Consider the following 22,806-nt stretch of genomic DNA (forward strand, 5'->3'; position numbering starts at 1 on the left):
AATTGGGCGTGCACTTCCTACTTTTTAGTCAAATGATTATTACTTTTGGGTGATGTTTTGGTTATTCTGAGTACTGACATTTTGAGGCTTTTGAGTCTTTCCCAAACTTTTTGATGTTTTACTCGAGCATTTTTGTCTATTTTTTGTGTTCTTTATCTTGAACCTTGGAATTTTTTGGTGCAGCTCTAGGTTTTATTTTAAATATTTTGAGATGTCTTTTTGAGGTTTTTTACTACTTGTATTTATTACCATATTTAATTGAAAAAATGGCTAAGTCTCGGCGACGGAGGTCGGAAGGACTGTACTCGGTGGGCGACAGAGGTCAGAAGGACTGTAGTCGTTGAGGACTATAGTCGTTGAGCGACGTAAGTCAGAGGGACCGTAGTCGGCGGGAGACACAGGTCGGAAGGACTGTAGTCGGTGGGCGACGTAAGTCTGAAGGATCGTAGTCAGCAAGCGACAGAGGTTAGAAGGACTGTAGTCGGTGGACGACATAAGTCAGAGGGACCGGAGTCGACGGGCGACGGAGGTCGGAAGGACCGTTGTCTGACAACGAAGGTCAAAAGGATGGCTTCAGGTAGAAATTCAATAATAGATAGAAATCCAGCATGAGATAGATATCCGACGAAAGTCTGACAATAGGCAGAAGTCCGGCGTCGAGTAGAAACTTGGTGATGAGCGGAGGTCCGTCGTCGGGTAGAAGTCTGACGTCAGTTGGTGGCTAAGGAGAACTCTGGTGTTAGAAGGTATTCAGGTAGAACTCTGGCGTCAATTGATGTTCGGGTGAAACTCTGGCGTCACTTGAAGGTCGGGCGGAATTCCGGCGTCACTTGGAGGTCGGGCGGAATTCCGGCGTCAATCGGGCATAATTCTGGCATCTCGTGGAAGTCGGGCAGAATTCTGGGGTCACTTGGGTAGAATTCCGGCGTCTCATGAATGTCGGGCAGAATTTTGTCATCACTTGGGCAGAATTCCAGCGTCCGTGGTCAAGGAGGAGTTTCTTCTCTCCTATACTTTTTCTCTTCTGTTGTTCTTCTTCTTTTGCTTCGGTCTTGGCCCCCCTCTAAAGAGAAATGAGAGGCTATTTATAGTTTTCTGAGAGTGCCATGACTCATAAATTGGAGGAGAATCAAGGGCAAATGTAGTGGTTTGAATGGACGGCCGATATTGAATCCCTTGATCGTGGACCGTTCGTCAGACATTTGAATGTCTTAATGATATCAAAATTCGATGATCTTGGGCTCGTTGGATTTGTCTCGTCGAGCCGCTCGATTTGACTATAAGCTTGTCAAATTTAAAACTGTTTGGTAATACAAATTATGGATTGAACCTTTTGAATGTGCTTCGGGTCTTCGATTCGGACCCATTTGGACTTGGATTGAGCTGAATTTAGTGTCGTTGGGTTTGTATTTCCGAGACGATCACGGCTATAAGTTTGCTGAAATCAGAGTTTAGATGATCACAGATTTAATTTTTGAAGTTTCCAACTTGATTTTTGCCTTGAGATTCATGCCCGATCAAGATAATTTTTCGATAATATATCAATATTTATTTAAATATCTAACAGATATTAAAATATATGTATTTATAAATATATTTCACTTAAATAAATTAATATTAATGATATTTTAAATATAATTTTAAATTATATATATTATATAAATAAATATTAAAAAAAAAAGATATTAGGTATATAAATATTTGTGGGATGCATGTTTTAGTCCCCTTAACATTTATCTAGCGGCGTCGCCGTCGTGTGCATCCTTCCTCTGTGCTGTGGCTTTGAGAGCCGTTACGTTATCCATTTCCCTCTCTCCCGCTCTCATACCATTTACCCACCGCTGCTCGAATTCCAATTATTTTTACTACAGATAACAACACGGAATACCGGAATAAGAGCCCGTGGAGGATGAGCAGAGTCGCAATCAGCATTTTCATCCAGGGTTTTTCTAGGGTTTGAGCTCCGGTGTGGAATGCTACAAGGATTCCATTGCCGGTAAGCGTGAAAGATGTGGGGTTCGGTTAATGTACTTAATGAGCACCTCCATGGTTTTTTGTGGAAATGTTTTCTTGTTTAGAGATGGCAAGTGTGGAATCGAGTTTGGAGTCTGCGAAGCTCTGCGAGTTTGTGATTTCGCTTGGAAGCGGAGACGAATTCGGGTTCAACGATTGGTACTCTCCGCGAAGAGGGGTCATGAACGGAAGAGGCCTTGGTGGGAAAGGTTGTTTTTGGAAGATGATGATGAGGTGTCGAGTAGTTGGAAGGAGGAGGATGTACTTGGACACAACGACGAGGGAGAAGAGGTGTCAGAGGATGAAAAGTTTGAAGCTTGGAAGAGAAGGGCTGAGGTGATCACTGAGCTGAGGGAAGCACAGGAAGATGCAAGAAATGCTGAGGTGCGAGCTTGGGAGGACTGGATTGGAGATGGTTCGGTGGATGCAGTTGATTCTTCTTGGGATGAAGATTTGGGTGGGGATGGATCGGAAGCCAGTGATGAGGTCTCCAGTGATCCTTTTGAGATAATTCGTGAGAAGGGTTTTGCTGGTGCTATGCGGAATTTGATTACTGGGAAGGATGATTATGAGCTTTTGTTTGAAGACAGAGTTTTTCAATTTGCGTCAACAAGCTCGGTATGTGAATCAATATTGTCAATATGCAGCAGTTACGTTAAACCTCTGATGATCCTGGTTTTATTAAGGAAACAACTTAGTTTGCATTATTTTGTCCAATACATTTTCATCTTTCACACAAATTCTGTATATTTGAACTTTTTTGAAAAAGGGATTTAATGGAATATGGATAAATATCAAAATAAGTATATATACCCCCTTCATATTAACGAGAAAGACATAAGAGAAGAAAGTATTACTCAAATATTAATTTTATATATATATATATATATTATTAGGGCATTTATTCTAACCCCCTTCTCTCCTCCTTCCCAATTCCCTCACCTTCACAACAAACAACCTCTTTCTCCCTTGTTCCAATGTTTCGTTGGACTTTGCATGCCCGCATGTGCCAAGTTGCTCCTCCCTCTGCCTATTATGTTCCAATTATCCTATTTGATATCCTCTGCGAGCCCATCTATAACCCAACCAAAATGCTCTCACACCATGTCCTCCAAATTGCAAATGAGCTTATGTCACTCCATCATGCTCCTCCCTTCCTCTCCGCACATTCAAATCTATTCATCATTGTGATTGCAACAGTCCACCTTTGCGACTCACTTCACATGAACTTTCGCCGCTTTATGTGAAGACATCTCCTACTATGCACATCTCATCTCATTATGTGGAGTTGGAACTTGTTCTTCTCCCCATTCTTTGTGTCACCTCGGTTTCTCACTGGTGTTATTCCTGTGGCTGGTTCTCCTCCCTTTTCTGGGTGCTGGTTCTGGTCTCCTGTGTTGTCTCTTCGGGTTCTTCCCTGGTTGTTTTCCCGTGGCTGTTTCTACCCGATTCCTGTGCTGGCTTTTCGGGTGTTGTTTGTGTTGCCTGCTGGCCTTCCTCTTTCCCTTACCTGATTGGTACAGTTGGAGGTGGAAATTGGCTGTTTGGCTCCCCTTTTTCTCCTATAAATATGAGGTATTTTTGCCATGAGAAGGTTGTTGATTATCTTGAGATAAGTCTCTAAAAATCTGGGTTTCTTCTCCTTTCTTGGAAAAGCTTGAGAGCTTGTTCCATTTCTCTCTTCTCTCCTCTCTCCTCTATTTCGTCTTGGGCTTCTAATCTCTTCTTCTCTCCGCAAGTTCCGCTCCACTTGTATCCTTCTTCTTGAGCTATTGGAAGTATTTGTTGGCAGCATTTGGTGACATTTGCCGGAGGAGTTTGGTTGGACGTTGGACCTAGTTGCTATGGTGGACCCTCGGTTTGCAAGCCCTAAGCACTTATCATATTTTACCTACTTTTCGTTGCATGTGAGGAAACCGCTTGCCGGTTCTTCTGAGGATAGTATTTTTATTTTTAAATTTTGTTTTGTTTGTTCGACTTTTAGTTTGTTTTGATGTTTGTTTGTATGTCGGTTTTCTAGATTGAATCGAGTTATGTTCTTGTTGTCCTAAGTGTTCTCCTACTGTGACTCTTTTGTCTAGTTTGCCCGCATCAATTACTGCACCAAATACACATGGCTGTAGCCTCATAAACAAGAATCCCTACTTCTTGAAGTACTAAAAATTGATTCCATTGGTTGAAAAAATTTTTCACCATAAAACTATCACCATTCTCTCTTACAATGGTGTTAAATATAAAGCATTTCGTCATTTCCTATCATCTCACGTGATCCCCTATGTCACCCACCTCACTCCATGCTGCAAAACATAATGGGTATTTTGAATGCTGTTATTATCACATTATTGTAATTTCTCTCTCTTTGCTTACTCATATTTCCCTTTCCCTTGTCTAATGGTAGTATTTATTTTCATTTTTTGTCTATTTCATTTTTAAGTATACTTAATAAATTGGTCATTATCACTTTTTAGAGAACCTTACAACTACTTCAAACTTTAAGTATATGAGTCTATGCTATGCACCTCTCCTCCTTACTACCCTTACAATATAGCTCCTTGCTATACCCCTTGCTTCTTCATTGGATACTCTCTCGCACAGTAGTGTCTATCTATGCTTTAATCCTGTAGCCATCACAACATGTCTCTCATCATACCAAATTTATTGAAAACATCTTCTCCTTTACATAAGACGCTATGTCTCTCCTTCGTCATAGCCTTGAAACCCTACATTCATGGGCTTCTTTTAGGTCCTCTAATTCTCAACACTACATTGTTTCCCATGGATCACTTGCCAATACTAGCTATCCATCCCACATGGCTTAAATCTCACTCACTGAATCCATACCACTGGTTGATCAATCTACCTCCACAACTCAAGCTAGGTCACTTTGAGCGAATTTGTCAGCTCATGACAATCCACAATTTCTCCTCTATGGCACCAAATAGTGCAACCAATACTCCACCTTCTCAAGCTCCAACCTCAATAAATCCCTTGCACCATCACTTTGCGACCACCCGAACTAAAACAACATTCATAAACCCGCACAAAAACTCAAACCGATGTCTAATTACGCCCTCTTTTGAGCTTAAACCCTTCTCCATCACCCAAGGCATCAAAGGTCGGATGGCGTTAGGCCATGTCTAAAGTGTTTGATGCCCATAATTGCAATGGAAAATGGGAGCTTGTGCCCACTGTACCCACACAAAATCTTGTTAGTCACGAGTGTTTTTTTCAAACTTAAAGCCAGATGGTTACATTGACAGGTATAAAGCATGGCTTGTGGTTGTAGGCTTTCACCAATGCCTTGGAGTTGAATTGCATGACACATTCAACCTAGTAGTCAAATCAGCTTTCATTCGCACTGTTCTCAGCATTGCATTTACACATATACTTCTTGGTTTGTATGGTCTGCTACATATTACATTTCTAGAATTCACTTCATATACTTTTGTGCTGTTGCATTTGTCTAGGATCATATGACATTATAGTTATTATCACACAAGGCGCTGCATTTTTTTAAGCCACTACATAGCTTTGTGAAACTTGTAGACATGAGCGTGATGATCGTGATCAACAAATCCGGGAGATCGAGCACTTGAATCGTGATTGCCACTTCTTTATGATACTTTTTGGTCCGCATGGATTGTTAGTTTGTTAAGCATATGGTTGCTAAACTAGTGGAATAAGCTGTGGTACCTTTTATGCTTCTTGATGGAGCAAGAAGTGAAGACACCTTTCTGATAGGTGCAAACTCCAAGACACAATAAGGAAATAAGAGAAAAGCAGAATATTATTATTCCATAGCCATGTTTATAGCCATATGAGTACTATTTATAGACAATTAAGTGAACCAAATCCATTGGATCATTTATTAGATCGGCTGGGCCAAACTCTAAATAAAAGAAAATGCATTCAAAATTATTTAGGAATACATATAGTGCTTGGTAGCTTGTCTATCTTTGTGGAGACGTGTCTATGTCCTTCAGTTTTCTTCCTCTTTGTTGATAAACCTTTATGATCGTCTTGACTTCTTTTGATTATTCTTACAAGTATTTAACCCAATTCGTGCAATGTTTCCGCACTATCTTTGTGTCCAATTGAATATGTTGTTGCTTAACACTCCCATCACCATGAAAAATAACATTGTTCTCAAGGTTGAGAGATGGAAAGAAGGTAGTAAGGGCTGAAAAATTTTCCCATGTTGCATCTTCTGGGTTAGTGAGCGTCCATTGCAAGAGTACCTATGTAATAGGCTGACCATGAAGTTGAATTAATCGCGAAGCAAGAATTATATATGATAAACTGATTGGTTGATTATTATGAGTGATATCAGAGATGGAGTAATTTGATGGTCTCCTTTGAAGGGTTTGAGAACCGAAATATGAAAAACCGGATGAATCTTGCTTTCTGGTGAAAATGTAAGTCGGTAAGTCACATGACTAATAACAGATTACAAAGGAAAATGACCAAAGTAACGTTTGGCTTGTTTCGAATGGGTGCGATTAACTGCCGGGATTTGTTGAAAGGGTTGGAGTTTTACCATGACAAAGTCGCCAATGCATAATTGTAAATCACGACGGTGGCGATCTACCATGAGTTTCATTTTATGTTAAGCTTAAAGCAAATTATGTCGGAGGGTCCGTTATAGTGTGATACAATCGAATAATAATATGTTGAGAGAAGCTATGTTGTATGTTCCATGGATATATGCTGGGATGGAGAGAGGGGGTTTGCCATATAAAGCTCGGTTAGGAGTCATCTGAATAGTGGTGTGGAATGAAGCGTTGTAACTAAATTCAGCCTAACAGAGAAATTTAGATCATCATCGAGTAGTAGAAGTAAAAACACGGATATATTGTTCTAAACAACGGTTGAGAACCTTAGTTTTAACGTCTGTTTGAGGATGATAAGCATTATTGTAATGGAATGCAGTACCACTTAAAGCAAACAAATAGCGCCAAAAGTTACTTATAAAATGCTATCTCGATCGAGCACTATTGTTTAAGGAAAACCATGCAAGAAAATTACCATATGAGCAAAGAGATCAGCTACCATAGAGGCAGAATAATTTGTAGGAAGAGGTCCAAAATGAGCCCAAAATGAGCATATTTAGAGAGGCAATAGATAATGATGAAAATAGCAGTGTATCATTTTGAAGTTGGTAATCCGATAATGAAATTCATAGATAAATCTTTCAAAATTTGGGATAGAAGGGGAAGATGTGTTAAAAGATAATCAGGAGTCATTGTGGATGATTTTGTTTCTTGACATATGAGACATTTGATGACAAAAATAGCAACATCTTTATGAAGGCCTGACTAATAGAAGTTGGCTGAATGTCGCTTAATGGTTTTAAGGGTGCCACCATGACCGATTAGAGGTATTGAGTGAAATTTCGTAAGTACTTGATTTTTAAGGGAGGAAGTTTTACTGAGATAGATGCGGCCTTTATAATAAAGAATATTATCCCTAATTTGATAATCTTGTTTTGACAAATCACCATTTGCTAGTTGTGAAGTTAGATGAAGGATGGCTGGTGAAGTGATGTTTTCCCTTTTTAAGTCATTTATAAATGATAAATAGAAATGAGTGATTAAAGGAAGAAAAGAAGGTTAGGAAAATATAATTGGCTTTTTGTTATCTAGGATACGTGATAAAGAATCTACAACTATATTTGATTTATTTGAATTGTATTCAATATGAAAATTAAAGCTTAGAAGTTTGCAAAGGTCATATTGTTGATAAGGAGTTTAGAGGATTTGGGATTGATTGATTGAAGTTCCCAAAAGATTTTATGATCAATATGTATTAAAAATTCTTCCTAAGAGGTATTGGCTCCTTTTACCTATTGTATAAGTAGATGAGTGTGAAACAGGAACTAAGATTCTTGCTAAGTTAGAGATTTGATAATTGTTTTGTAATAAAACAACGCCTATGCCTGTATTACAAGCATTTGTCTCGATAATGTAAGGTTTAGTGAAATCAAGTAACTTTAAGACATGATCTGATGTCATGGCAAACTTAAGAGTACTATAAGCATTAGCTACATTAATATCCCATTTAAAAGCATTATGTTTAAGGAGGTTTGTTAAAGGAGTGACAATAGAAGCATAGTTAGATGTAAAATGATGGTAATTTTTGTTAACCCAAAACAGAGCGAATCAGGTCTGTTGGTGTATAGATGAAGTAATTGGCCAATCACTCATTGCTTTAATTTTATTAGGATCCGCCAAAACAATACCCAAAGAGACAATATAGCCTAAGTATTGAATGGAGGATTTACAAAATTCACATTTATTTAGATTAAGAAATAAGTGATGTGACTAAGCATTGAAAATAATATGAAGGTGGTCATAATGAAGAGTTATAGTGGGGCTATATATCAGGATATCATAAAAAAAATAATGACAAACTTGCAAAGATAAGAACAAAAATCTTGATTCATTAAAGATTGGAAGGTAGATGGTGTATTAGTTAGGCCAAAAGGCATAACTAAGAATTCGAAATGGCCATCATGAGTACGAAAAGCTATTTTATGAATGTCTTTTGGGTGCATAAGAACTTAATGGAGGCCTAAACAAAGATCAAGTTTAGAAAAAAAGTGAGCACCATGTAATTCATCTAAGAGTTCGTCAACTGTAGGAATAGGGAATTTATTTTTAACAGTTAAAGCATTTAGGGCACACTAATCAACACAAAATTAGCCAATATCATCACGTTTTTTGACGAGAAGTATTGGGCTGGAGAAGGGGCTATGACTATGACGAATAACTCCTTGTAGTATTTCAATGACTAAAGTGTTCCATTACATCTTTTTGACAATGAGGGTAGCAATATGGGCGAATATTAACGTGTTTGGATTGTGGTGGTAGATTAATATGGTGATCAATCGGATGTGGAGGAGGTAAACCTTGCGATCTCTGAAAGACATGTTTAAATTGCCATATTAAACCTGAAATAGAATGAGATAAATCATTAATGATGGAAGAAAGTGTGTTGTCTAAAGAATTTTCAAGATACTGGAGGCTCATTATTTAAAGGTTCAGATTGGATGGTGAAAACTTGTATTATTGGAGAATTAGAAATCAATGTTCGAAACTGGTTAAAAGAAATTGGATTAGGTAACAATTGAGATCCCCGAATAAAATATTTGTACGATTATGATATGAAAATTGCATGGTAAGATCGTGATAGTTTTGAAGAACAGAACCTAAATATTGGAGCTATTGCATTCCTAGAACAATATCAATGCCATGGATGGAAAGAACGAGAAAAACTTGATAACCTTGTATAGAAATTGGGACTTGAAAACGTTTTGGGTTACATGTTAATAAATGTCCATTTCCCACTGAGACTTAGAATACTTGGTAGTATGTTTATGAAGACTGAGATGAGAAATGAGAGTGTCTTGAATAAAATTATGAGTACTCCCATTATTGATTAGGATATGAACATCATGATTGTTAATGGAACTGGTTAATTGAAAATAACATGGATTAAATTGTCCGGCTAAAGCATTTAAACTGATTTCAAGAGAAAATTCAAGTGTATTAGAATTTGGGGTAGGAGAACCAATATCATTCAAATTTTCATCATCTGTTCCAAGTAAAAGGTAAAATTTATTTGGGCAATGATTTTGAGGGTCATATTTAGCACCACAATTAACGCAAAGCCCTTTGTCATGATGAAATTGAATTTCAACTGGGGAAAGTTTTGAATAGGAAGTGAAAGTGTTTTAGTGGATAGAGTTGGTGGTGGCGAAGGAGTGGTAGATGATGGGTTGAAGGAAGGGTAAGGGGTTTTGGCCGAATGCAACTTAGGTTGTGTTTTGCACCAATAGGATATTGGATGGGAAAAGAATTCTTGAAATTTTGATTCATGTCGTTGAGCTAAGTCCATGGAATCTAAGAGAGTTTAAGGTTTGACAAGTAAAAATTCCCTACATAATTCTTGTTTAAGACCATAAATAAAATATCTAATTAGGGTAAAGATAAATTTGAAATTTAAAAAACAATATTTTTAAAAGAAGTTTGATATTCAAGAACGGATGAGGTTTATGTTAATTTTAATAGATTGCTATGCAAAGCTTCGTAAGAAGAAGTGCCAAAACGTTGCGTTAAAGATATCATGAATTCGGGTCAAGAAGGACTGTGGCCTTCAATGCGAATCCATTGATACCATATAGCCGTTAAGGCCTTTGAGATGAAATGAAGCAATGCGAACAAGATGGCAATCCGGAGTGGAATGAAAATTGAAATATTCTTGAGCTTTAACGATCCATGTTTCCGCATCAGATCCATTCGAGCAAGGAAGTTCGATTTTCATATTTTTAAGGAACAAAAAACCTGAGAAAAACGGAGGCTGCTGTTGGGAAGACAAATGGGCGGTTGAACCCAAGATTTACGGCAGACAGCGGTGGTTCTTGAGAAGGGGTTGTGTGGCGATCCATGCAAAGGCTGTCGAGGAGCTTGTCCACGGAGTCCATGAAGACTTGAAATTGTTGTAGAGAGGTTCCAATGGATGCGAATTGCACGTCAGCTTGCTGAAATGATTTATGGATTTCTGAAAATTGTGATTCTTGATGCGTTTGCATGGAAATCAATGTGTCGGCAAGATTAGAATTCTTCATGATGAGTGCATATGTGAAACCGGATAGCCAAGAAGGGAACAGGAAATGGGGCCAACAAGAGAGTTAGTGGCGGGGATTCCGGAACTTGATGAACTACGTGCTGCAGGGGTTGGGCGGACTACAGAAATTGGGAAAAACAGGAAAACAACAATTGAGAAAAACGAAAAAGGAAGGGTGCTGTTTGGACGGTGGATGGAGAAGAGTTTGCTGGATGGAAAGGTGAATGGAAGATAGATTCTTGCAGAGAAGGAAGGCTGACTGGAAGGAGCTGTTTGGCGGCTGATTGGGAGGCTGCAGACTGAAGGTGATGAGCTGGAAGGCTGCGACTGAGTGGAGAAGAGGGAAGGTGAGGATAACTTAACCAGAGCACTAAGTTGTTATGCTTGATGGAGCAAGAAGTGAAGACACCTTTTGAGTAGGTGCAAATTCCAAGACACAAGAGGGAAAGAAGAGAAAAGGAGAAATTTTTTATTCCATAGCCATGCTTACAGCTATATGAGTACTATTTTATGGACAATTAAATGAATCAAACCCATTGGGTCATTTATTTGACTGACTAGGTTAAACTATAAATAAAAAAAAATGTATTAAAACTTTATTTAGGAATACTTATAACACTTTATTTAAGGATAATAAAGCATTCAAGATGTGTTTTTTTCCTTAAGTTTTCTTCCATTTCTTTTATAAACCTTTATGATCGTCTTGTTGGTTTTTCTATTGTTCTTACAAATATTTAACCCAATTGTTGCAACGTTCCTGCACTGTCTTTTGTTTCCAATTGAAAATATTGTTACTTAACATGCTCCCTCAAACTTTGGTTGATTTGATCTAAGTGTCTTTTGGTTGATTTGATCTAAAGTTGTTGTCCAAACTCAGTTCTTTAGCACATAAACTCAATCTTTGAATCTCATTGCAAGGATTCTCAATTACTTCATTACTTTTTTTTTCTTTGAAAATTTTAATTAAAGAAAAATTGAATATTGAATTCTTTATTTTCCCATATTTTCGTAGAAAGGATCTTTAATATCCAATTCAGTAATTCTTATGCATTTAAATGACCACTTACTAAGAATTTACCTTTGGCCCATGTTAGAAGTCTTTTGTTCTTATCCTTTTTCATCTCTTTAATAGTCAATGCAAACACCTATGTGCATTATAAATGAGGTGCAGGATGTGATCTTGTAGACTTTGAAGTTTATTGAGCATAATGTGCTTTCTTCTTAAATTTTAGCATCTGCAATTCCTTTTGAAGTTCTCTTAAGAAAATTAGGAGAGAAGAATAGAAAGCTATTGAACAGGCAGGGCTGTGCTTTTCTGCTGTCAAACTTCCTAGTTAATCTTTCATTGGAGGTGAATCTACTGTTGAGAATAGCCATTGGGATGCCATCAAATTTGCTGAACACGAAGTTCCTACCCTTTTTTTCATTTTTATGATAAATTGGATTGAATGAGGAAATCTTATTTAAAGTTTATGGGAAAATTTACTATCTGGGAGTTATGTGGAGTGAAAAAAGAGATTATACGTCAATTTTAAAATCCATGACAGATGGACATTGAATGTGTTCACATGGGTGCTTAAGTTTTTAGTCCTTGTTTGGCTTCTAAATAGTTGGGAGAAGGAATACAAGGTTGTTGGAGATAATTATGATGTTGATGAGCTATAAGCCTATAACTACAGTCGGACATTGTCTGTTTTTTTCTAAGTTCTACCCCTTTATCTTTAAATATTGAAGTATTTTATAGTTTTAAAATGCCAAAAGTAAATATGTATTAACTGCAAATCTGTAAAGTTGCAACGAAGATGGTTTACGATGTGACATTTTTTTCCCTGCAGGCAAAATTCATTGCTTTGTTGGTTCTCATTCCTTGGTTTGTGAGTTTTTTGGTTCATGACTATGTTCTCATGCCATTTTTGGACAGGTAATCTCCTCTATGTTGCTTGTTCTCATAATTTCTGGTTTATTTTTACCTGGTGATGTTTTTCTCTCCTAGACTTTTGGAACTATGCTTTTTTTCATTCCAGCACAAAAATATCATTAGGGAAAAAGATTAGTGATAGAGCATTGATATTAGCTTCAAATGGCATGAGCTGACAAATATTTTTGCCTTCTAATTTGATTCAAAGACAAGAAGGTTTCAGTGTTAATTGACTTCTTAATCATTCTTTAGTCATGCTAATAAATAACAGTGAAGGCGTGTAACGTGCAGAATTCATTGGTCTTCCTTATAAGATTTGATCAGCATAGGACGAGACAGGTGACATGTATGTGATGAAAACAACAAAAGCTATTGCTTGTATTAAGATGTTCTGTTCTCCTACGTAATTTTGGGCTTTTGTCCATCATGGAATATTTAAGAGTATCAAACCTTGAGGGAGGTTGCTCCAATGTCTCTTTTCTGGATAGGGATCTTTTGATTAGTATCTCATTTTATCCAGCTAGATGCTTTGTGTTGGACAAAGATTTTCTTGGTAAGACACATGGTTAGAAATTCTTTTAGGCATTTGAGCAATATAGATGATATTAGCATAGGAAGGCAATAATCTGAAGACCTGCTAAGCTTATACTAATTAACATTTATGACAAACCAAAATTTGAAATTTAACTTCTGAAATGTTTTATAGAAATCCATGGGGTGGTAGCAATTATGAAAATGTAAGTTGGTTTCAGATTACATAATTCTGTATGCAATTCCAAATAGGTATGTGAAGACTGTGCCTCTTGCTGCTGAAATGCTTGATGTCAGAAGACAACAAAAATTAGAGATGGTTAAGACTTTGAGAATCGAAAGAGCAAGGTACCGTTTGGAAGTGGAGATTGGTAAATCACCTCCTCTTTCTGATGAAGATCTTTGGATGGAGTTACGGCAAAAAGCGTAAGATATTTTCATTTGATGCACCTTATACAATGGATTTTGGTCGAAATATTTCTGCATTAAATGTAACATTAAGTTTAAATTTACATGTGTACGCATCCTCTTGGCTTGTCATAACTTGCAAAGAGGAGGATCTTGTTGTTTTCACAATCTGAATAATTTCCATTAGAATCTGAGTTCAAATATCATCAGCCAAGGCTAGTTTGAATGAAATGAGATCAGCTCATTTTCGCTTGATGTACTTACTAAAAACTACTGGAAAACAGCAATCAATTATTTTAGTTACCTTGAGCTTTATGCATCATGCTATTATAGAAAAAGTGTTTTGAATTAGTTTTGTGGCGTGATCACTCGATTATGCACTCAAATTCTAGTGTTTCTATATCCTTTGGCATGGATATTAGGAATAATCTTAGTATTGCTGATGTAGGACTAAATGTGTTTGTTGATGTTTTACCTTTGAAATTATACGCTTTTGAAAGAGCAAGAGCAATTAGTCACTTCCAACTATTTAAACGATGAATTAAAACAATAAAGAAATGATTTAGTTCAAGCAATTGATTACATGATAAAGATTTAGAGCACAAAATAATCAATCAAATCAGATTTTGCTTAATGCGGAGCTTTCGAAAGAAATTCCTTAATTAACATTTAGAATATTCACTATTTAAGATCCCTCACTCTCACTCTTAATGACTGGTTAAGCGGAGAAAGCTTGCATGATCTTTATGATGCCACAATTGAGAGGGACTTGGAAGAAATAAGATTCGGGAAAGAGTTCACCTTTGTCAAGATTCAGAAAAAAGTTGTCACTGAACGGGAGGTTGTCGTTGATTGATAGCGGTGGCAAAGGAGAAGAGGATTCATTCCACGTAATCTTTAATGGAGAGGTCGTTCTCTAGGTTAACGTCGAAGAAAGGAGATCGGTGGATGTCAATGAACCCTTGGTCGTCGAATACAAAGCCGTGATCACGTTCAGGATCGGCCATCCATGAGTAAGGAGGACTAACAAGGTGTTGGGGAGGGAGAAGTTTTGCTTCTTCTTCCTTAGGTGAGGTACCAAGCGTAGGAGAGGAGATATAGAGGAGGGGTGGCTTGGGTGGTCGGCCAAGGCTAGGAGAAGAGGGTTGATTTTTTATTTCAAATTTGTGTTGTTGGTTAGGAGGGAATCAACTCAAATTTCTGAAAGAAATTTCAGATTTGATGGTGGAGATCATTAGGGAACTTGATTTTAATTTCTTTATAATAAAGGAGAGGAGAAAAGAGGGGGAGGCTACCTTTAATGGGCATTGATTGGGGAGCTAATTAGAAGCATTAATGGAAGTAGTATTTAGAGAAGAGAGAGGGTAAGTCCGGCGGCTAAGGGAGGGAGGGAGGAATTTTGGAGAATTTCAAATAGTATCCAAGCAAAACAAGTTAAATTAAAAGAGATTTAATGTCTATATCTCTTTTAATTTGAATTCAAATTCAAATTGATTTGATTGAGAGACTTTCCAAATATAACTCATGTCAATTAGGAAAGAATTCAAATTTGAAATTGATTCAAAATTGAATTAATTATCCTTCCAATCTCATCATGATCTAATTTAGGAAAGTAGTAAAGGCTAGGAAAATTTTGGATCCAATAAAAGGGTGGAAGTGGCCGACGGCTAGGGTTTGGGGCGAGGGAGGCCGGCAGCTATGGGAGGGGGTAGGGCTTGGGGCTAAGTGGAGTTAGGGTCGGCGGTTTGGATGGAAAGGAGGTGGTGGTCGGGGGTTTGGAGGGGAAGGAGGAGTTGGACCGTGAGTCCGGACGCTTCCTGCTGCTGACGGGTAGTACTTTGCCCTTACATAGAGACTTCAACTCTCACAAGAAATCTCATGCTCTCCCAAAATACAATTGCAGAATTTCCTTTTCATAATAGTCATCATCCCCTCAAAAGGAAGAGGAGGTGGCTTTAAATAGCCAAAATATAATAGCAAGATAAAAGGCAAAAGTGCCCCTAAGGGTCACAAACAACCACTCCTTCAAGTGAGGGTAGAAATATAAAAACTATGATAATAAATGAAATACACATATAATAATAATAATAAACCTAATATAAATGATAGCTCAAAAATAAAGTGGTGCGATCGTGGCCGTAGATCGTCAACCCCATCTCTAGTACTTTCCATAGTCGGATGTCCTCATCATTCTCCCGGGGTTGAAAAAGGCTCGACTCCATCGAGTATGCGTCTTGGGTGCTCTCATAAATCTCTAGTGCATCTGAATTAATCCGTTGTAGCTCATCGCGCTCTAACCAAATGTCTTCTGACTCTGGCTTACCTCTCCACCTTATCAAATACCTTTTTTGTCCACCCTCTTTTGTGAAAATGATTTCATCACTCAGAATCATGTCAACTGCCTCCGCGGTAGGTATTTTGGAAATATTTGGAAGTGGAGGAAGGCTTGAGTTCTTACAAGGTGGGGTCACATAAGGCTCAGTTTCTAGTGGATTAGGTGGGTTAAACTCTGGACCTTTATAGACTACTAAATCTTCAATGCTAAAAGAGGGATTAATATCAAAGTCTGCAGGCAGACTCACCACATAGGCATTATCATTAGTTCTCTTGATTATTTTGAATGGTCCAGAACTTTTGGCATGTAATTTCTTAACATCTCTTTTCAAAAACCGTTCCGAATGAATCCGGACCATCACTAAATCACCAACTTCGAATGTTTTGAATATGCGTTTAAGATCAGCGTGAAGCTTATAATTGGCATTGCTTTGTTCAATTTGATGTATAATTTCTTTATGTAATTCATGCAAATGCGACGCAAATAAAGATGCAGACTTAAAAATTCTATACTTAGGACACATGGGTATAAGATCTTGTACCCATATACAACTTCAATAGGGCTCAGACCGATGGAGTGATTTACATAATTGTTATAAGCAAATTCAGCTGTGGGGAGTTTGGAATCCCAATCTTTAATGTGCTCACCCACTAAGGATCTCAACACTATTGACCACTTCAGTTTGGCCATCAATCTGAGGATGAAAGGCTGTGGAGAATTGTAGTTTGGTGCTCATTTTCAGCTAGAGAGTTTTTCAGAAGTAACTAGTGAATTTTACATCCCTATTAGATACAATGGTCTTGGGTAAACCATGTAATCTTATGACCTAATTAAAGTACAGTTTGGCAATATGAGAGGCATCGAATGTTTTAGAATAGGATAGGAAATATGCCATCTTGGAGAAGCAGTCAACTACGACACATATGTCATCATTCATACAAAAAGTCTTAAGGCAAATCTAGGACGAAGTCTATGCTGACATCTTGCCATGAACAGCTGGCAACTAGTAAATGGGTGTAAAGACTTGTGCTCTATTTTCGTTGTTTGGCCAATTGACAACTGTGGCACCCACTGACCATTTTACCCACATCTTTCTTGAGGTTGGGCCAAAAGAAACAGTACTCTACAACCTCAATAATTTTATCATGACTGAAGTGTCCGGCAAGACCTCCGGTGTGAAGTTCCCAAATTAGAAATTCTCTAAGGGAAGTGTTAGGGACACAAAGCTTTTAGGCTTTGAAAATATATCGTCTTCAAGAAGAAAATCATCAATAAGGTGTGTGTTACTTGTAAACAAAAGGGAGTAAATTTCCTTGAAGTCGGGGCATTCCAATTAGTCCTCTTTGACTTGTTCAAACCCAATGAATTCTGCCTTCATTTTAGTGGTAGTCAACATACGACGACTGAGGGTATCGACAACTTTATTTTTAACTCCCATTTTGTGCCTAAGGGTGTAAGTGTACTCTTGTAAGAGTTCTACCCAACGACCATGACGTGTATTCAGCTTTTTATGGGAGTTGATATAACAGAGCCTCGTGATCCAAAAAGATGACGAACTCTTGCAGGAGCAAGCAGTGTCGCTAATATCGAAGGGATTGGATCACCACGTAGAACTCTTTTCGTGCGTGGAATATCGTTGTCGGATGTCATTCAGCTTTTTACTGAAGTAGGAAACAGGTTGACCTTTCTGGGGCAACACTCCTCCATTCCGACCCCCATGGTATCGCAGGTAACTTGGAAGACCTTGGAGAAGTCAGGAAATCTCATCACTGGGGCTTCCACCATTCTTTTCTTTATTTCTTCAAAGGCTTTGGTGGAAGCTGGGGTCCAGTGAAATTCCCATTTCTTGAAACAATCAGTGATAGGAGACACAATGGCTCTAAAGTTTTTGATGAATCTCCTATAGAAAGTGGCTAAGCCGTGGAAGCTGCGGACTTCCCGGATGTTCTAAGGAAATGACCATTATGGAATGGCTTTCACCTTCTCGGGGTCTACAAAGACCCCTTGGGCAGACACAATAAAGCCCAGAAAACTTAGTCGGTCAACAAGGAAAGTGCATTTCTTAGGGTTAGTGTAAAGCTGCTCCTTCCTTAAGACTTCACAGACCTGCCTCAAGTGGTCTAAGTGCTGACTCATGGATTGGCTAGAGATAAGGATATCGTCAAAGTAGACAACGATAAACTTTCCCATGAAAGGGCGCAACACTTGGGTAATGACTCTCATGAAAGTACTTGGGGCATTATTCAACCCGAAATGCATGACCATCCACTCGTATAAACCACCCTTGGTCTTAGAGGAAGCCTTCCACTCATCACTGGGTCAGATCTGGATTTGGTGGTATCAACTCTAAAGGTCAATCTTGGAGAAAAGAGTTGCCCCTGTCATCATGTCAAGCATATCATCTAACCCATAATAGGAAAATGATATTTAATTGTTATTTTGTTGATGACACTACTATCAATGCATATTCTCCAAGTACCATCCTTCTTCGGTGTAAGAAGAGTTAGTACAACACAAGGGCTGAGACTTTCCTTGATGTAGCTGCAATAATTTATCCACATACTTTTTAAGCTCATCATGTTCTGTGGGGTTCATGCGATAGTGGGGTAGGTTGGGAAGTGAGGCACTGGGGACAAGATCAATAGCATGATGGATGTCTCTTAATAGAGGAAGTTGATAAGGGAGATTATCAGGGAAAACATCAGCAAAGTCATTCAGTTTGGGTTGGACCTCCTGAGGAACAGGCTCATCAGACTTAGTGGAAGTCTCACTGTCAACCAAAGCGTACAGAGGTGCGCCAAGTGCTATTTTAGAATCCAGGACCTTGGCTGTCACAAGGTTCAACCCCTTCTTAGGCTTGACTAGATTGGGTTTAGGGTTGTCCTTAACCCTGGGTTGCGTTGACAGAAGTTTGATCTTTTTGCTTGCATGTTCAAACACGCATGTGTTTGAATGCCCATAGATGTGAACATCATTATCAATGAGTTAGGGACGCTCTAGGATGATTTGTCCAACATCCATCACTAGAACATCACACCATACATTCTCCTTATAGTCAGCGAATGAGATGGGTATGAGGCTTCGTTTCTTCACCTCTAAGGCAGTGACGTTAACCCAAGCTACCTTGTAGGGCTTTGGGTGAGGAACGATAGACAGACTATGTCTAGACACCATGTTAGAGGAGAAAACATTGTTGCAACTGCCACTATCCATTATGAATTTACAGTTTTTATCTTTAATTTTGGTGTAGGTGTAAAGATTGAAGTCCTGTGCCTATCATTAGTGGCAATAGGTTGTGACAGTGCACATCTCACCACGTAGATGGGAGAGGTGTCTACTTTATGTATACAGTGAACAACAACAGTGTCATCCTCCTCCTCAAAGAATTCACCATCATCTTAAACTTGGTGAATCTGGTCAGCTTCGAGCTCAAGCTCCTCTTCAGTGATCTCCTCAATAATGGTGACTTTATAAGGACTAGAACACTGAGAAGAGATATGCCCATACCTCTGACATCGAAAGCACTTGGTCCTTGGGTGGGACCTAAAACTATCAGGGGTTGGAGGCTAGTCGGGATGGGGCGTACAAGGACCAAAAGGTGGTCGGTTAGTGTTACCTGGAGTTGGTCGGAACTGGAGTGGTGAGGGGCCGAACCCCTGGAGCGTCTGTAGGAGGGTCTAGAATCCTGGTATCGACTAGGGTGCTGAGGACGAGTCTCCTCAAGGTCTAAGACTAGGTTGTACGCATTTTCAAGAGTTGTGACGCTATGGGCAAACAGTTTGTTGCATGGGTCCTCGTGCAACCCAGTACGGAACATGGATAGAATTTGAGCGGGGGTAGTAGAGGTCTCCCCCTTGCAGTGAATCAAGTAGTCATCAAAGGCTGCAATATATTCCTTTACCTGTTTATTGCCCCGGGTTAACCTATTCCACCTATCCAGGAGCCTAGGGAAGTACAAGGGAGGCAAATACTTTTGTTTGAGCTCGCGTTTCATTGAAGGCCAATCAGTGATGGGATATTCATTGCGGGATTCCCTAAGGCTTTCTAGGTTTGCCCAATATTGACTAGCTCGACCAGTGAATTTCATTTCAGCAAATCTAACTTTTCTAGCCTAAAAAATGTTGTACCATTTAAAAAAACTATCCATGCTCTTGATCCAGTCCGGAAAGAGCTGAGGATCGAGAGTACCGTCAAAGGTTGGGGCATCGACCTTAATGTTCTTCAACAAAAGTGTATCAAGATCGTTATTTAGGTCATGATCGTACTGGAGCTCGATAAGGGGCACACCGGTGTCCCACATCCCATAAAGTGTCGTCCCCATACATGGGAGGCCTAGAAGATGTGTAAGGTGTAGGATGATTCCTAACTCGATCTAGTGTGTCAAATCGTTCCGTCATTTGGCGATGGAGCTCAACTAGATCGGTTTGCTTTTCTCTAATTTGTTGACTGATCGTGCTCATTTGACCTACCAATAGATCTAAAGTCCTATGAATCTATTCTGGGTCCATCCTATGTCTAAGGGTGACTCAAAATTATGCAGATTTGAAAGAAAAAAGAATATGATAACATGTAAATAATTATAATGCGTGTAAGATACGATTTAGATGCTAAAACATGTAAGAAAGAAATCCTAATAGGCACCTAAATGTAACCATGCTCTAATACCAAATGATATAGGACTAAATGTGTTTGTTGATGGTTTACCTTTGAAATTATATTCTTTTGAAAGAGCAAGTGCAATTAATCACTTCCAACGATTTAAACGATGAATGAAAACAATAAAACAGTGATTTAGTTCAAGCAATTAATTATATGATAAAGATTTAGAGCACAAAATAACCAATCAAATCAGATTTTGCTTAATATGGGGCTTTCTAAAGAAATCCCTTAATTATCATTTAGAGTAGTCACTGTTTAAGATCCCTCACTCTCACTTTTAATGAGTCGTTATGCGGAGAAAGTTTGCATGATCTTTATGATGCCACAATTGAGAGGTACTTGGAAGAAATAAGATTCGGGAGAGAGTTCATCTTTGTCAGGATTCGGAAGAAAGTTGCCACTGAACAGGTGGTTGTCATTGATCGATAGCGGTGGCAAGGGAAAAGAGGATTCATTCCACGTAATCTTCAACGTAGAGGTCGTTCTCTTGTTCAATGTCGAAGAAAACATATCGGTGAATGTCAATGAACCCTTGGTCGTCGAGTATGAAGTCGTGCTCACGTTCAGGATTGGCCATCCACGAGTAAGGAGGCCTAACAAGGTGTTGGGGAGGGAGAAGTTTTGTTTCTTCTTCCTTAGGTGAAGTACCAAGCATAGGAGAGGAGATGTAAAGGAGGAGGGGGAGCTTGGGTGGTCGGCCAAAGTTAGGAGAAGAGGGCTGATTTTTTATTTCAGAGTTGTGCTGTTGGTTAGGAAGGAATTAATTCAAATTTCTGAAATTAATTTTAGTTTTGATGATGGAGATAATTAGGGAAATTGATTTAATTTCCCTATAATAAATGAGAGAATGAGAGAAGAGGGGCGGCGGCTACCTTTAATGGGCATTGATTGGGGAGTTAATTAGGAGCATTAATGGAAGTAGAATTTAGAGAAAAGAGTGGGTAGGGCGGCGGCTAAGGGAGGGAGGGAGGAGTTTATGAGAATTTCAAATAGTTTCCAAACAAAGCAAGTTAAATTAAAAGAGATTTAATGTCTATATCTCCTTTAATTTGAATTCAATTTCAAATTGATTTGATTGAGAGACTTTATAAATATAACTCATTTCAATTAGGAAAGAATTCAAAGTTGAAATTGATTCAAAATTAAATGAATTATCCTTTCAAATTCATCATGATCTAATTTAGGAAAGTAGTAAAGGCTAGGGAAATTTTGGATCCAATGAAAGAGTGGAAGTGGCCGGCAGCTAGGGTTTAGGGAGAGGGAGGCCGGAGGAGGCTATTGGAGGGGTGGGGCTTGGGGCTAGGTGGAGTTAGGATTGGCGATTTGGAGCTTTGGGCTGGCAGTTTAGATGGAAAGGAGGTGGTGGCCAGCAGTTTGGAGGGGAATGAGGAGTTGGACCGTGAGCCCGGATGCTTCCTGCGGTTGATGGTTTGTACTTTGCCCTCACATTGAGACTTCAACTATCACAAAAACTCTCAAGCTCTCCCAAAACACAAGTGCAAAATTTTCTTTTCATAATAATCATCATCCCCTCAAAAGGAAGAGGGAGCTTTAAATAGCCAAAATACAATAGCAAGATAAAAAACAAAAGTCCCCTTAATGGTCACAAATAACTACTCCCCCAAATGAGGGTAAAAACGGAAAAACTACGATAATAAATTAAATACACATATAATAATAATAATAAATCTAATACAATTGATAGCTCAAAAATAAAGTGGTGCGATCGTGGCCGTAGATCGTCGGCCCCTTCTCTGGTAGACTCTTCATGGTCGGATATCCTTATCAATTGCACTTCCTATATATATTAGGAATTTAGAAAATATTTTTTAAACTTATATACTGCATACATTTTTGACAGTTTTATTTTTAACGAATGTGAAGAGTTCAAAGAAGAGATTGCATCATCAATTAGATATCACACAGGGAGATCAAGGCTCCTAGAATTAAACCATTGATTGAAGATCAGAGGGCAACACATAAAGTGTTAGTAGGCCAATGATCAACCTTTGGTTAGGGCTGAATCAGGACAAAAAAGCTATATTTTGTTTTTTAAATTTGATGTTCTATAGTTTGTGATTTCTCAGTAGTGTTTTCCTCCTTTTTACAGTTTGTTTAGTATCTATAAAATTGTTTATTCTTAGTATCATTTTTGCCAATAAATGAGCTTCTAATCCTAAAATAGAATTTACCTAGAATTCTCACAAAATTCTTCTAGCATGTGTCGGCTCACATTGGACCACTTAACTTGTGTGTATCTGGTCATGATAACCAATTTTTGAACCTATTTTTGGATGTATTGGCCATGATGGATATC

The 22,806-nt window shown here is 38.5% G+C and overlaps 1 protein-coding gene across 4 annotated transcripts in view; it reads left to right on the forward strand.

The window, feature by feature from the left end:
• The first annotated feature begins 1,740 nt into the window (after nucleotides 1-1,740).
• The window catches only part of LOC110111588 (chloroplast envelope membrane protein), a 52,248-nt gene continuing 31,182 nt past the window's right edge, over nucleotides 1,741-22,806 (forward strand). For 2 of the 4 annotated variants that reach the window (XM_020843516.2, XM_020843518.2), the window contains exons 1-3: nucleotides 1,741-2,631; nucleotides 12,474-12,559; nucleotides 13,340-13,513. In XM_020843516.2, the coding sequence (XP_020699175.1) occupies nucleotides 2,026-2,631; nucleotides 12,474-12,559; nucleotides 13,340-13,513 (866 nt within the window). In that variant the 5' untranslated portion in view covers nucleotides 1,741-2,025. The remainder of the gene's footprint in view (nucleotides 2,632-12,473; nucleotides 12,560-13,339; nucleotides 13,514-22,806) is intronic. The other 2 variants (XM_028700567.1, XM_020843519.2) reach the window with 1 other exon arrangement.

This window comes from Dendrobium catenatum, unplaced genomic scaffold, assembly GCF_001605985.2.
Source record: "Dendrobium catenatum unplaced genomic scaffold, ASM160598v2 fragScaff_scaffold_1557, whole genome shotgun sequence".
Classification (NCBI taxonomy): domain Eukaryota; kingdom Viridiplantae; phylum Streptophyta; class Magnoliopsida; order Asparagales; family Orchidaceae; genus Dendrobium; species Dendrobium catenatum.